Genomic DNA, 16,776 nt, shown 5'->3' on the forward strand with positions numbered 1-16,776 from the left:
TAGATTCATGTGTCGAGTTTCGACACGAATACGACTTGTCTAACTTGGCATTCCAAAAATATCTCAATGGTATATGGTAATTGAACGAATCGAGCGAAAACTCGCTACATGGAAGAGGGAGTACCTATCCTTCGAAGGCCGTATCACACTAATCAAAGCTGCCTTATCCAATATACATGTATATTACATGTCCTTGTTCAAAATCCCTGCTTCTGTAGCACAGCGAATTGAGAAGCTTCAAAGGAACTTCTTATGGGATGGGAGGGAGGAATCCAAAAGGAGCAAACATTTATTGAAATGGGAGAAGGTCTGCAAAGCCAAACGTAATGGCGGTATCGTAATCGGAAATGTATGGATCCGTGACAAGGCTCTCTTGAGGAAATGGAGCTGGATGTTCGGGGTTGAGAAGGAAGCATTATGGCATAACCTAATAAGGGATAAATATGGGTGTGGATGGGGCGAATGGGAATGCAACATTCCCCTGTCGGGAAGGGGATCTGCGGTGTGGCGTTCTATATCCAGTGTCCAGACCCTTATGGCTCCAAATATTCGATTCAAAGTGGGCAGAGGTACCACTGTGCGATTTTGGAGGGATTTGTGGGCGGGTGACTCACGGCTACTGGACGCATTCCGTGCATTATATCGATTAGCTGTAGATCCTTGTGCAAAAATAGGGGACTACCTAGTCATAGGTGTCGGCCACGGAAATCTTTTATGGGATCTTCGTCTCCGAAGGGACCTAAAAGACAAAGAAATAGGACTATTTGCATCTCTGCTCCAACTGTTGTCAAAATACTACTTATCCCCAAACATGGAAGATAGCTGGATATGGGCCCCTGATCCTCTAGGAGGTTTTTTTGTCCGATCTTTCTTTCGGCACCTGACCGAAGACCAGAATCGTGTGTCCAGGTTGATGAATATTTGGGGCTCCAATGCTCCTCCAAGAATTTCCGCATTCGCTTGGACTATCGGACACAGGTGCATCAATACCTATGACCAATTGAAGCGAAAGGGTTTTTCTTTGCCAAATTGGTGCATCTTTTGCTACGCTGAGGAAGAGGCACTGGATCACCTATTTGTTCAGTGCCAATTTGCGCATGAGGTGTGGATGGCCATGTCCAAAGCCTTTGGAATATCTTGAGTACTACGCAACTTTATCTCTACCATAATACAAAATTGGGCAGGAGCTTTCAACGGATGCATTGGGGAAGAGATGTGGAAAGCCTTTCCGCTGGCGGTCATATGGCATCTTTGAGAGAGCGAAACTGTCAAATTTTTCGGAACAAAAGAAGGATGTGGCATGACAAGATTTTGGAGATCCGCATCTCTCCTCTCTTGGGCTCATTATAGAGATGGCCTCCCATACCCTGTCGGTACTGCTCTCCGCAATTGGAACATCGTCATATCGGAAAGACGGCGATCAAGTAGCATTACCCCGACCTGGATCCCACTTCCAAAAGGCTGGTACAAGCTAAACTTCGACGGAAGCTCCCTTAGGAATCCAGGTAGAGCCTGTATCGGGGGGACTAATCAGGGACTCCGAGAGTCGGACTATCATGTCGTTCTCTGGATCAGCTGGAGAGTGCGACGCCAATGAGGCCGAAGCAAAGGCTCTCCTATTTGGTCTTCAATGGTATGCTAAAAATAACCTGGGACCTCTCTTAGTTGAAGGGGACTCTTCCAATGTGATTAGCTGGGCCCAAAATAGATCATCGGGCCCGTGGAGACTATATCCTACTCTGGAGGCTATCCACAACCTTATTCGACTTATCTGTTAAAGTATAAGAGATAAATAACGCCTTTCTCCAACAGCTTAAGCCTTTGGAGAAGTTGGTAAGTTAACAAGGTATCAGAGCGAAGGTCTCGCGTTCAAACCTCCCGGATAGCAAAAATCCACATGTGATGGTTGGCCCAAAGTGGGACCACATGTGCCATGTATTTGCCAAGTGGGCCACACGTGTAGGGGAGTGTTAAAGTATACGAGATAAATAACGCCTTTCTCCAACAGCTTAAGCCTTTGGAGAAGTTGGTAAGTTAGCATTATCAATCCTCAGATTGGTCACAGAAGGACGGGGAACACTCGTGCTGATGTTTTGGCAAAGGAAGGGGTCGTCGCCTCTCCGACATGTATTTTAAGATCGGATATAGGCAGTTCTTAGCCTTTGGGCTCGAAATGTATTGTGGGATTTTGTAATACCAGTGGGACATCTTGTCCCCGTTTTTTTTTTTTTTTTGGAATAAAATTATCGTTACCATTCCAAAAAAAAAAAAAAAACGTTTCTAACTTGGCAACTCCTAAAAATCCATAAATGGTGACACACCTATATAAGTACATAACTGATTACTATCATAATTTGCAACAATATAAATGTGGTATTTATTTAACAAACTGATAAGTCTTAAGATTATTCAATTATAATCTAAAGCATAATGGACAGCCAACACATGTCAATAGGTGCTCATTAAAACATTATGGACGGATGTCTTGCTTACGTTGTGGTTTCCAATTGTTTGTTTGTATTTATTCTAGCATTTCATGAAGTTTTATCGTAAAATCCTGTCATTTGCATATGCTTCCAAATGTTTCCATGGTTTTAGAGGATTTCCTCCAAATTTCTAACCTGGAACATTCCCATTTCCGTAGCTACCAAAACCAAAATGTAAAACCTTGCACATGATGTATACAATGATTCAGACCTTGATCCTGTTAACCACCACATGGATGAACCTGGCTATTAGAGTACTGCTTCTTTGCTCACTAGATGTTGATTATAGGTTTTGGGTGAAGGTAAATGTGCTGAAACCTGCCAAAAACTGTGTGCCCCTCGTAAAGAAAGGTGGCAAATTTATTACACATTCGTATTCAACAATTTATTTAATTGTAAATTGATAGTTGATTGGAGAACTAGGATGATAGAGGCTTCAGCTCTGTGTTTTTTGTTTTTTTACTTTGGTACTCTAGAGGCTTCAGCTCAATGTGTTTGACTCTTTGGCAACTCAACTTCACGAATGTTACGTGGGAAGTATGGTTGTCATGGAATTTGCAAAAATGTATTCTTAACTATTTGTTAGTCTTGGGTTCTATTTGGCTAATCAACATATGCATGTAGCATTTGTACAATGGGCCAATAGTGTGTCACAATGTTATAAAGGGGAATGATATCCCCTCCGCACCCCCCACACTCTCGTGACGGATAAAATCCCCCCCCCCCCCTTTAACGTTATTCGTTAAGTTAAAGGCAAATAAAAACATTAAAGGGGGTGAATTTATCCTCAACCAGTGAACCATTCTCACAGAAACCGTTGTGTGGGGGGGTGCGTGGGTGGGTATTGGAATATCATTTCCCATTATAAATAGTTGTTTGATGAATCTAATGCTTCCTTTTTTTGTACAAATGAGGCCGGGAGCTGATATTGGCACTGCCTGAATTCACTTGGACAGCCCTATATAGTGTATATAATAATAGAAAAAACACCTTGTTTGTGAATTGGAAGAAGAATTTGGATTGTTGTTTTAGTTTAGAAGAACCATGTGGTTCATGGTTTTTTTTATTTTGGGGAACCAATCTGGTCCACTACTTATTGTAGTTAATGGTGATCACCGCAATCGATGATCTAGTAGAGCACTACTAAAGATTATGATCGGACAGTGATCTATTCATTGCCTCTTGTTCGGTATGATCCTCAGCCTTTGATTAATATCTTGAAAAGTAGCCATTGAAAAAATAATTTTTAAAGATAATAAAGCAAGGTTTTGTTTAAAAAGATATACGCTCAGATAAATAGGAATGAGTTTTGAAATTTTGTTGATCTGGGACTAGATTAGTGGACCTGATAAGTATCATGCAAAGGTGGAAAGTTCCGAATTATGTGGATACCTGGAAAGTATACTTTTAAAAATAGCAATTTTCTCTACTTATACTTTTAAAAGATTGGAGTGCCACTATTGAAACAAGGGCGTGCAGATATCATACTTTACATCATTAATCGGATGGTTAGGATTGTCCGGCGGCTCCCTGGCCCCCACCAAATCAAGGGACACATGTAATGAGGATTGTAAGTTAAGAGAGTTGCATTTCTCCATCGAGCAAAGAATAGGGTTTTTCTTTTCAACTAGTTGCAGTCCCGTGTGATGCACGGGGCGCAGAAAAATTAGTATTCTAAAAAACTATCTATAACCCTCTCTCTATATATAGAATTGCAATTTTGTTTTTTAATTTCGTGTGTATCTATTCATAGAAGTCCAATAGGCATTACTCTCCATAAATATAACGTGTATCTAATCTATACACGCAACTTCTATGTATCGTCTCTTTTAAGAGAGAGAAAAATATACATGCCAGTTCTGTGTATAGACCCTTAATTTTAGGCAATATTTCCATTCCTTGATTTTAGCCTTTTTTTTTCAAATCCAAAATAAGAAGCGTATTTTACTATTTTAGGAGATTTAATGTGTGGAGAGATATTATTTTAATCAATCCTTGATTTTTGGCGATTTTTTCATTCCTTGATTTTAGGCGTTTTAAATTCCGGGTGCCACATCCCCTTAACAGGTTTTTAAATTTCGTTATTAAGGTTACGTGTGAAACGGTGTGCCACATCCCCTTAATGCGTTTAAATTTCGGAATGCAGTGGGGGTGACACATGGCGCAGCCTCAGCTTCCCACATTCAGCTTTACTTATATATATAGATAGATATCTCTCAACTACAAAGGCATTAGGTTTTACATTCCCATTTCATTCTCTCGATCTCCATCATGCATCCAATTGAAAGAGGAGGTCAATTGAAAAAAAAGACAAATAACCCGGATCAGTTCTAGTCTTCCTACATTATGAACTCGTAAGTTCAATCTTTACTACTACTTTTTTGTTCTTTTGGGCGCCAATGTCTCGTTATCTTTGCAGAAAAATTCTCCATCTTAGTACTAAAGATTCAAGAACCCATGACTATTTTCAAAACCAATGTCTGAAATCCATTTCCCACAACTCAAACACCATGATTCAACAATCTTTTACAGTATCCTATCTCATAAACTCATGTGGGCTATCGGAAGAAACCAGACTCGGCACTCACTTTCTTCCAAAACCATGGATTCACCCAATCCAACATCACAAATCTCAGTCCTATCTTATCAAAATGTTGTTGTCTCTTTTACTTTGGTATTCTTATGTTTGGCATCCTCTGCCCCCAAAGAGGGGCATCTGTAGAAACCCCATTTTTCTAAGTTCAAACTAATGGTGGTTTGGCGCGATGATGGTCCTAATGATGAATCCATGTCTGGAGGGATAATACGTATCCTTGTGATATTGTATCTTAAGAATGATAACCGGGAAGTTTCAGCACTCCCCGAATGGTAGAATTATGGTTTATTGTAGGCACAAAAAGTGGAAGAATTTCGGGCTCAAAACCTTTTGATCCCTAAAATATCATCCAAACTCATTACAAATTTGAACGAAACAAGTTTGTTACTCTTAGCCAATCCGGACAAAACACTAAAGCCCAAATTTGAGGTTTTCAGTAGTTTGGGCTTTTCGAGCCTCGACCTTGCAAAGCTCTTCACTTCATACCCACACCTGTTAAAAAGGAACTTAAATAACCAAATTATTCCTTCCTTCAATTTCATCAAAAATCTTCTTCGTACCAATGGCAACATCATCTTTGTTGTTAGACACAAACCACATATTCTTCAATGCAATCTAGAGGAAGTAATGGAACCCAACGTTGCAGTCTTCCCAAAATCACGGTGTTCAATTCTATGATTTCGAAACTGATCTCAAACCATGCCAGAACGATGAAGCTAGATAATAGTCTGTTTAGGGAAATTGTTGCTATGGTTAAGGAGATGGATTTCAATCCTCTTAAAGCGAACTTTATCATAGCGGTCAGTGTAATGTCAGGGATAAGCAAATTAAACTGGGAAGGAAAAGTGGGGGTTTTAAGGAGCTTAGGTTGGTCTGAAGATGAGATTTTTTTAGCTTTCAAAATGCATCCGGCATATATGAATGATATCAGAGCAGAAGATTCGGAGAGGGATGGATTTCTTTGTTAGCAAAATGAACTGTGAGTCCTCAGACATATCCAAATATCCTAATATTCTCTCGCTTTGTTTGGAAAAGAGGATTATTCCAAGATGTTTGGTTTTGCAAGTTCTGATGTCAAAGGGTCTGATTAAGACGGATTTGTATCTTGCCAGGGTGTTGAGAGTGAATGAGAAGAAATTCTTGGAGAAATTTTTGATCAAGAATCTAGAGAGAGTTCCTAAACTTTTAAGGGTATACCAAAGCAAGATGGAGTTGTTTGGTTGGTGATTGGGGTTCTCATAACGGTGATTCAAACTCTTCTCCATGGTAATTGAATGACAGAGTTGGAGGTAATCCTGAATTCTTAACTTGTTTAATGGGTTTGATAGTTAATGGGCTAAAGGGAACTCCGAAGACAAGAAAGAGATCCAAATGCTGTTTTTAAAAAGTGGTCACCTGCATATATGTGGCTTTGATTGATTTCATGTCTTAATCAACATAGTTACATTCTTTTTGCTATCACAATTGTTACTCTTTTTTATTTTCTGACACCATCCTGTATTGCTATTCTGACGTGAGGATTGCTGTTTTTTATTTTCATCGGTCTTGGAATGTAATCTAAATATATGCATACTATATTTACCATATCAGCTAAATGTTTAATGCATATTGCGGATATAGTTCACCATGGTTGTACTGGTCTGCCCTTTGTGCAAAAGAACTGTGAAGTTAAATTTGACACTAAATTAGTGGTATGTTGATCATTTTCATAGAAACTGTTAATTGCTAAAAAATAATCCATATATTTCGAGATTTTCTTAAAAAAACAATCCAGAAAATTAATGGAAAATGAAAAAAGGGAAGTGGATGCAATTTGTGTTGCTATTTTGGTTTCGGTGTTTGGTATTTCCACCCATTTATTTTGGTGCTTTCCATCTAACTCAACTCATCTAAGCCTTTGTCCCAAACTTGTTGGGACCCGGGTAGAACTTGGCCTCAAAAGCTACCCGTTAAGGGGAGGGTGGCCGAATCCTTTTAAGCCCATCCACATCCACCCACTTATCCGATGTGGGATTAATTGCTTTCACTTGGAACCCGCCAACAATCTCCCCCTCCACGTGGAAGCACTGTGGACAATCTCACCCCTCCACTCGAAGGCAACGTGAGAACTATGAGATCTTCCCCGACGGATTTTTCCAACCTCGGAGGCATACCGGGGTTACCGAGATTCTTTCCCGATGGGTTTTTTCGTCCTCAGAGGCACGCTGGGGTTACAACGCCCTAGCTCCGATACCACTTGTTGGGACCCGGGTAGAACTCGCCCCCAAAAGCTAGCCGTTAAGGGGAGGGTACCCGAATCCTTTTAAGCCCATCCACATCCACTCACTTATCCAATGTGGGATTAATTGCTTTCACGTGGAACCCCCCAACAATTTGGAACAAAGGCTTAGTTGAGTTGAGTTGGATGGAAAGCACCATCTCCTTTATTTAATTTTTTCTCGTCTTCTTTATTTAGAGTTCTTAAGTCATCCAATGCTAATATAGGTGGGTGGAAACAACATTTCAGGGTCCCCATTGATTGGACAAATGGCCATAGGGTCACATGGTGTGTATGATGAACCAGACCTTGATCTATTTAACCAACATGTTGATGAAATGGCATTAGTTAGACATTACTAGCTGTCAGAATACTGCATCTTTGCTCATTGAATGTTGTCTATAGTTTTTGTTTGATGGTAAATGTGTGAAACCTGTCAAGAAGTGGGTGTCCCTAGTAGAAAAAGGGAGCAAATTTATCATACATTTTTACTGGACAATATTTTTAGGGCAGTGATAAATCGACCCCCCAAAATGATAAATCGACTCCCCATGTGTCAATCTCTCCTCTAACCCAGAGGAGAGAGAAAGAGACATGGGGAGTCGATTTATCACTCCCCTTTTGTATTATAAATCGATAGTTGATTGGGTAACTAAGATGTGTTGAAATGGTAGTGTATAATAGCCACCACTTTGTTGTATTTCTTTTGCTTTCTTGTTTCTTTCTTGGGGTGGTTTCCATTTGGTATTTAAGTGGGGTATGTTGTAAATACATAAAGGCAAGAAAGGGTCTAAAAGAAGAGTTAGAGAACTTGTGAGGCTTTGAGAAGAAGGGTTAGAGAGGTCGTGTGTCACTAGCTCTACAATGCAAGTAGTATTTGTACACGATCGAAACTTTTATCTTGTGGACTACACAGAAACCACAAGGGATCGGACAATCTCGGCCATTCTACCATACAAAAAAATCTACATTTATAACATGTTTTGATGGCCAATTGCTGTTCAACATTTTGATAGTCTAGGACTTATGCATTTAATGCGTGATTTCTTTTTCAGCTGTAAAAGTTTATAGTTATAAACGGAGTACTAAACGGTGAACCTACAAGACACTGTTTCGCTAATTATGTATGTAACTAGGAATTTGCTAGGGACCATCACAGAAGGCATTTCTCGGAACGGCTGTTGCACGCTCTCAGGCAACAGCCGTTCAGAGAATTGCCTTACTGCGATGGTCCCTAGCAAATCATAGGAGAAATGGCACCTTTTGCATGATACAAGATAAATTTGGAATTTTTTTCTATGGAATATTTTTTCCATAGGTAATATTATTTTTCATAAATTTATTTTCCCTAGATACAAAGCCTCTCTCGGGGCTTGTTTTGTTGCATGGCGATAAAGAAAATAAAAGAACAGAAAAAGACAAGAGAGAGAGAGAGAGAGAGAGAGAGAGAGAGAGAGAGAGAGGGAGGGAGAGAGAGAGGTGGTGTCATGTTGTCTGAAATGAAGAAAAGCTAAAAAGAAACAGGGCAGGGGCTGTGGGAGAGAGTGCCGTCTTCAAAGAGTGGGACCATTTGTTCAATACAAATGATCAAACTATTTATCTGTTAGTCCTTGCTGTGGATGGACCATATATTAAAAACCATTTTCATAACCATCAATCTGTAGGTGTTAAATACACATACATTGTGACTATGCAATCATCTCTATTCACAGCCACAAATTCTATGGTTAGGATTGTCCGATCGAAATAGTTTCTTTGTACATGGCCTATATATATATATATATATATATATATATATATATATATATATATGAGGAAAGTGTTTCTACTCGGCCGAGTAGAAAAGCTTATCTACTCCTCCCTTTAAAAAGTACAGTGGGCCCACACATTGTGGATGATCCAAAGCATTCATTTGATAGGTCTTATCATAGATATGCGTCCATTTTGTTTCTACAAGGCCCAACAAAACGAAGGGCTAGGATGACCCTTTGGTGCTGATTTTTTGGGCACACCCTATCTATGATAAGACCTATCAAATGAATGCTTTGGATCATCCACAATGTGTGGGCCCACTGTACTTTTTAAAGGGAGGAGTAGATAAGCTTTTCTACTCGGCCGAGTAGAAACACTTTCCTCATATATATAGCAGGGCGTAACTGATAAACGGTTTGGATCATTGAAAAATTGTGCCCCGTACTTTCATTCATGCACTCATATTTTCCTTGAAAAAAATATAAACATGCAAGATAGAAACATACCCACTACCCAGGCATGGCAATTAGATTAGTGGAAAGATTTAAGTGCCGTTACTGAAACAAGGGAGTGGAGACATTTCTCCTGTTGCAACTCGCATGCGTAACAGCTACAAGAATTGGGTTTCCAATCTTTCTCAACGACTGGAATTAGGGTTTTACTCTCCCTTCTCTCATTCTCAATCTTGAGCAAGGATCCAACACAACGAGGGGATGATTGAATAAAATACCTAAAACCCAGATCAAATCGAACCTGTAAGTTATATCATTACCAACCCCTTTCTTCTTATTGGTGTCAATGTTTCGTTATTTCTAAAACAAAACTTCTCCATTTTAGTACTAAAGATTCAAGAACACATGACTATTTTCTTCAAAACCCATGTCTTAAATCCATCTCCCACACCTCAAATACCACGATTAAACAATCTTTTACAGTATCATACCTCATTAACTCATGTGGGTTGTCTGAAGCAGCAGCTCTTTCAGCTGCTACAAAAATCAAATTGAAGACCACAAAGAAAGCAGACTCAGCACTCACATTCTTCCAAAACCATGGATTCACCAAATCCCACATCACACATCTCATCACTAAGTGCCCATCGTTACTCTTAGCCAATCCAGACAAAAACCCTAAAGCCCAAATTTGAGTTTTTCACTAGTTTGGGCTTTTCGAGCATCGACCTTGCAGAGCTCCTCACCTTAGATCCAATCTTGTTAAAAAGGAGCTTAAATAACCATATTATCCCTTCCTTAAATTTCCTCAAAAGTCTTCTTTATACGAACGAGAACATCATCTCTGTTCTTAGACGCTCACTACATATTCTTCAATACAATCTAGAGAAAATAATGGTACCCAAAGTTGCAGTCCTGCAAAATCACGGTGTTCCCAATTCCATGATTTCGAAACTGATCTCAGGCCAAGCCAGAACAATGATGGTAAATAGTAGTCGGTTTTGTGAAATTGTTGCTATGGTTAAGGAGATGGGTTTCAATCCAGATAAAGTTAAATTTATCGAAGCAGTCCGTGTAATGTCAGGGATGACCAAATTGAACTGGGAAGAAAAATTGGAGGTTTATCGGAACTTAGGTTGGTATGAAGCTGAGATGTTTTCAGCTTTCAAAATGTTTCCAAACTATATGGTCCTATCAGAGAAGAAGATTAGGAGATGGATGGATTTCTTTGTTAAAAAAATGAATTGTAAGCCCTCGTACATATCCAAATATCCTAATATTCTAGTGCTTAGTTTGGAGAAGAGGCTTATTCCAAGATGTTCGGTTTTGCAAGTTTTGATTTCAAAGGGTCTGATTAAGAAGGATTTGTGCCTTGCTGGGGTGTTGATACCGAATGAGAAGGAATTCTTGAAGAGATTTGTGATCAAGAATCTAGATAGATTTCCTAAACTTCTGAACGTATACCAATGCAGGAGTTGTTGGAGTAGAGATCAGGTGTGAAGAATGGGGTGGGATTCAGAAATTCTTAAATGTTTTCAAATGTTGGCAAGACATATATTTTTCTGAATATTACCAGCAATTTTGTGTTAGGCCATTTGTTTTGAGTACCATTAATTTTGGTGGTAATGCTTATTTTGTTTGAGCTTATTGTGGTGGAGGCTATGTTGGAGATTTCGGTTGATTGTTGATTCGTCATTCAGCTTACGTGGTCTGACTCCACTTAATTTTTTTGGCTACATGTAGCAACAGAAACACATTTTAGAAGACTTAACAAAACATATTTTTGCATGTGTTGATGTCTTACATCAATTTAAACCATTCGTCTGTAGGAAAAGGACTACACAACAGGAGGCCTGCAAAATGTTAAGGGAACCCAATAAATTATGCTTCATTCTCATGTAGGTAGTAAAGCTGATGCAGGGCCAATATGGCAGCCACGTCATGCCTAAGTGGTTTTGGTGGAGTTCCAAGGTGCATTCCCGCATTAAAGCTTCTGACCGGTTTTCAACCAAGTTTTTGGGCTATTAAATGGAAGAATCATGGAAAATGGTAAACTGAAAAGTTGAAGGTCTCTTTGAGATCTTTCCGACAAGTATTTATGCTGGAAAATTGGCACAATGGTTAGAAAGTTATGGCAGTTTTAGTGGACTGTGTCTGTAGGTTCTGAAAACAGTCAAAATTAGTGAGTTCCAATGCAATTAATGTTATGTAAGTCCCTAAGTTAACTAGTGGAGAAGGTTGAACGAATTTTCTATGGTTTTCTTTTATTTAAAGGGTTAGAATCCATCTTTATGGGGGATTTCTTATGTTGAAAAACTTATGTAATTGATGGAATATCAATTGGGTTGAGCATTGCTCCCATAAAAAAAGAATCAAATGTCTTGATGAGCAGTTGCAAAAAAAAATAAAATAATTCTCTTCTAGAGTAAAAAGAAACTTTGATACTTCCCAACTCACAAGCTTTAGACATTAAAGCAGACACAAATTTTAATATAGAAAATAATCTTAAACTACTCAAGGTTGGATGGCCAAGCTAACTATGCCAAAATGAGATAAAAATGAATGGAGGTAAACACCACCAACAAGACTGTGATCCAGAGTAAAGCCATCCACCAATCATCTTCTTTATCTAGGAGTCCTAAAATGCATGAAACAGATGATAAAAAAGGATTTTGAACATTGAAGAAATTTAGTTAACTTCTTCTTTTTTTTTTGAAGAAATTTACTCTTTTTTTTTTTTGAAATTTAGTTAAGCTACCTACCGACAACAAACTAACGGGGACATACGCACATGAAGAACAATGGATGATAAAAGGGAAGACTAGGACACATTGTGCCTAAAAAATGCAGAGAGATAGATAATCAGTGAGATTCTTGTTCCCCACTGCAATATGGATATATTCTCAAATAAAGTTTAGATGCTCTCTCTCCCTCTCTCTCTCTCTCTCTCTCTCACACACACACACACACACACCACAAAGTATTTAACAGCACCACATTTTCAATTGTTGTTCCATGCTGTTTTACAACCAGCGCATGAGGGATATATTGCCCTATTACTTAGAAAGTTTTTTTCAGGTCTGATTACCAAGTTGGGTTGATGATTGTACCTCCGTAGACGGCCATTTGCACTGCCAATAAGTCCATAATGCCTTATTCAGTGAATAAAATCTTAAGAGCTCTACAATGCAAGTACTATTTGTACACCGATTGAGACTTTTATCTTGTGGAATACACAGAAATCACAAGGGATCGGACAATCTCGGCCATTCTACCATACAAAAAATTCTACATTTATAACATGTTTTGATGGCCAATTCTTGTTCAACACTTTGTTAGTGTAGGACTCACGCATTTAATAAATACGTGTTTTAAACATTTTACAGAAAAAATGGATTTCTTTTTTGGCTGTAAAAGTTTTAAACTGAGTATTAAACTGTGAACCTACAAAACACTTTTAAAAAACACTGTTTTGCTATGTATGTAACTAGGGATTTGCTAGAGACTACTATCACAGAAGGCATTTCTCGGAACGGCGGTTTCCTGCTCTCATGCAACAGCAGTTCCGAGAATTGCCTTACTGCGATGGTCCCTAGCAAATCCTATGTAACTAATAGTAGAAATAACACCTTTTGCATGATACAAGATAAATTGGAATTTTTTTCTATGGAATATTTTTTCCATAGATAATATTATCTTTCATAAATTTATTTTCCCTAGATACAAAGCCTCTCTCGGGGTTTTGTTTTGTTGCATACCCGAGGAACTGCATGGCGATAGAGAAAATAAAAGAAAAGAAAAAATAAAATAAAAGAAAGAAAGAGAAAAGCAGTGTTATGTTGTCTGAAATAAAGAAAAACTAAAAGAGGGCGTAATGGAGTGTGGATAAAGGGGGACCATTTGTTCAATACAAATGATCTAAACTATTTATCTGTTAGGCCTTTTGCTGTTGATGGACCATATATTAAAAACCATTTTCATGGATAATTCTAACCATCCAATTTGTAGGTGTTAAATACAAATTGAGACAATTGAGAGGCAATCATCTCTATTGACAGCCACAAATTGGAAGGTTAGGATCGTGGTTTTAAATTTCGACCGAAATCCGAAATTTCGGACTCGGATTTCGGATTTCGGTGGAGACCGACACCGAATTCACCCAAAACCGAAACGGTCATTTATTTCGGCCGAAATTTCGGTTTTTCGGAAATTTTCCTCAAAAAATATGTTTTTTTTAATATTAATTTAAAATTTTGACATAAATTTCGTAGATTTCGGCCGAAATTTAATATTGAATAAAATATTAATTTCGGGTTTTGTACCAGATTTTGACTGAAATTTCAAAATTTCAAGGTCTGAAACCGGTACTGAAATCGAAATTTTAAACCTTCGTTAAGATTGTCCGATCAGAGCAGTTTTTTTGTACATGGGCCATATAGAGCAGGGCCTAACTGATAAACGGTTTGGATCATTGAAAAATTGGGCCCCATAGTTTCATGCACCCATATTTTCCTTGAAAAAAATGTAGACATGCAAGAATACAGGTTAGTAGCATACCCAGGGCGGGCCAGGCATGTCAATTAGATGAGTGAAAAGATTGAAGGGACGTTACTGAAAGAAGGGAGTGGAGATATCAATTTCCGTATCGCTATGGATGATTATAGATTACATAGACGGCTAAGATTGTTCGATGGCCAATAGATTTGACACATTTAGATGAGGCTGGTAAGGGTACAGACTCGACATTTCTCCGGTTGCAACTCGCATGCATAACAGCTACAAGAATAGGGTTTTGCTTTTCAATTCCAAAAGCCAGGAATTAGGGTTTTACTTTCCCATCTTTCATTCTCAATCTTGAGCAAGGATCCAACAGAACGAGGGGATGATTGAATAAAATACCTAAAGCCCAGATCAAATCAAACCTTCCTATCCTATATTCTCGAACCTGTAAGTTATATCATTACTAACCCCTTTGTTCTTAATGTTTCGTTATTTGTGCACAAAACTTCTTCATTTCAGTACTAAAGATTCAAGAACACATGTCTATTTTCTTCAAAACCCATGTCTTAAATCCATCTCCCACACCTCAAATACCACGATTAAACAATCTGTTACAGTATCCTACCTCATTAACTCATGTGGGTTGTCTGAAGCCGCAGCTCTTTCAGCTGCCACAAAAATCCTATTAAAAACTACAAAGAAAGCAGACTCAGCACTCACATTCTTCCAAAACCATGGATTCACCAAATCCCACATCACACTTCTTATTGCTAAGTGCCCATCATTACTCGTAGCCAATCCAGACAAAGTCCTAAAGCCCAAATTTGAGTTTTTCACTAGTTTGGGCTTTTCGAGCGCCGACCTTGCAAAGCTCCTCACCTTAGATCCATTCCTGCCAAAGAGGAGCTTAAATAACCATATTATCCCTTCCTTCAATCTCCTTAAAAGTCTTATTCATACGAACGAGAACATCATCTTTGTTCTTAGACGCTCACTACATATTCTTCAATACAATCTAGTGAAAATAATGGCACCCAACGTTCTAGTCCTGCAAAATCATGGTGTTCCCAATTCCATGATTTCAAAACTGATCTCAAGCCATGCCAAAACAATGATAGTAAATGGTAGCCGGTTTAGTGAAATTGTTGCTATGGTTAAGGAGATGGGTTTTAATCCAGATAAAGCGAACTTTATCGAAGCAGTCCGTGTAATGGTAGGGATCAGCAAATTGAACTGGGAAAGAAAACGGGATGTTTATAGGAGCTTAGGTTGGTCTGAAGCTGAGATTTTTTCAGCTTTCAAATTGTACCCGTCCTATATGGTCATATCAGTGAAGAAGATCAGAGAGGGATGGATTTCTTTGTTAACAAAATGAATTGTAAGTTCTCGTACATATCCAAATATCCTAATATTCTCGCGCTTAGTTTGGAGAAGAGGATTGTCCCAAGATGTTTGGTTTTGCAAGTTCTGATTTCAAAGGGTCTGATTAAGAAGGATCTGTGTCTTGCTACGGTGTTGAAACTGACTGAGAAGGAATTCTTGGAGAAATTTGTGATCAAGAATCTGGACAGATATCCTGAACTTTTGAGGGTATACCAATGGAAGATGGAGTTGTTGGATTAGAGTTTGGGTGTGAAGAATAGGGTGGGATTCAGAAATTGTTAAATGTTTTCAAAATGTTGCCAAGACATACATTTTTTTGAATAATACCAACAATTTTGTATTATTCCATTTATTTTGTAAGTACCATTAATTTTGGTGGTAATGCTTATTTTGTTTGAGCTTATTTGTGCTGGAAGCTGTGTTGGCGATTGCAGTTGACTGTTGATCAGTCATTCAGCTTGTGTGGTCTGGACTCCACTTAATTTCACTTGCCTGGCTAAATGTAGCAATAGAAACCCATTTTGGAAGACTTTCAAAATATATTTTGATATGACTGGCAAAGCACAACACGACATGAAGCCTGCAAAATTTCAGGGGATTCCGTTCAATCAAGCTCCATTGTCGTGTAGGGAGAAAAGCTCTGTGTGTTTCTCATGGCTAGTGATTTAAACTCTTCTCTTACCGATTGACAGAGTTGGAGGTAATTCTGAATTCTTAACTTGTTTAATGATGTTTCTCTTACTGATTGAAATATACCATCTGTTTGATAGTTAATGGGTTAAAGGGAACTCCAAAGACAAGAAAGAGCTCTGTATCCTGTTTTTAAAAAGCGGTCACCTGCATCATATATGTCGTTTGATTGATTTCATGTCTTCATCAACTTCATTACATTCTTTTTGCTATCACAGTAGTCAGTTTTTTTTTTACACCTTTACTGCTATTCTAACATGAGGATTGCTGAATTTTAGTTAGTCAGTTTTCTTTTTTTTTTTTTTTTTTGACACCCTCCTGTATTGCCATTCTGACATGAGGATTGTTGATTTTTTTTTTTTTTATCATGTCTTAGAACGTTGCCTATATATGTGCATACTATATATACCATATCAGCCAATTGTCTGATGCATATTGCGAATATAGTATGTTCACCATTCTTGTACTGGTCTGCCCATTCTACAAAAGAATTTTTAATGTTAAATTTGGCCCTAAATTAGTGGTATCTTGATCACTTTCATAGAAATTAACAAGTGTTCAAAGTTAGCGATATATTTCTAGAATTGTTTTAGAAACAAATCCAGAAAATTAATGAAAAAAAGAAAGTGGATTGCAATTTGTGTTGCTATTTTGGTTTCA

The 16,776-nt window shown here is 38.3% G+C and overlaps 2 protein-coding genes across 2 annotated transcripts; both read left to right on the forward strand.

The window, feature by feature from the left end:
- Positions 1-10,437: 10,437 nt before the first annotated feature.
- LOC143888863 (uncharacterized) lies at positions 10,438-11,043 on the forward strand. Its single transcript, XM_077393252.1, has one exon. It carries the CDS (start codon positions 10,438-10,440, stop codon positions 11,041-11,043), a length of 606 nt encoding a protein of 201 aa, XP_077249367.1.
- Positions 11,044-14,255: 3,212 nt separating this feature from the next.
- Positions 14,256-15,829, forward strand: LOC143888360 (uncharacterized). The gene is given in 2 exon segments (XM_077392751.1): positions 14,256-15,420; positions 15,423-15,829. Coding segments are annotated over 2 exon segments (1,140 nt in total). The 5' UTR covers positions 14,256-14,524; the 3' UTR covers positions 15,667-15,829.
- Positions 15,830-16,776: the final 947 nt, after the last annotated feature.

This window comes from Tasmannia lanceolata, unplaced genomic scaffold, assembly GCF_043159265.1.
Source record: "Tasmannia lanceolata isolate RefF3 unplaced genomic scaffold, GAP_Taslan_0.1 ptg000012l, whole genome shotgun sequence".
NCBI lineage: Eukaryota > Viridiplantae > Streptophyta > Magnoliopsida > Canellales > Winteraceae > Tasmannia > Tasmannia lanceolata.

What these genes read in the sequence shown, in the direction of transcription:
- LOC143888863 (XM_077393252.1), top strand. Translation starts at nt 10,438, where the DNA reads ATGGTACCCAAAGTTGCAGTCCTGCAAAATCACGGTGTTCCCAATTCC.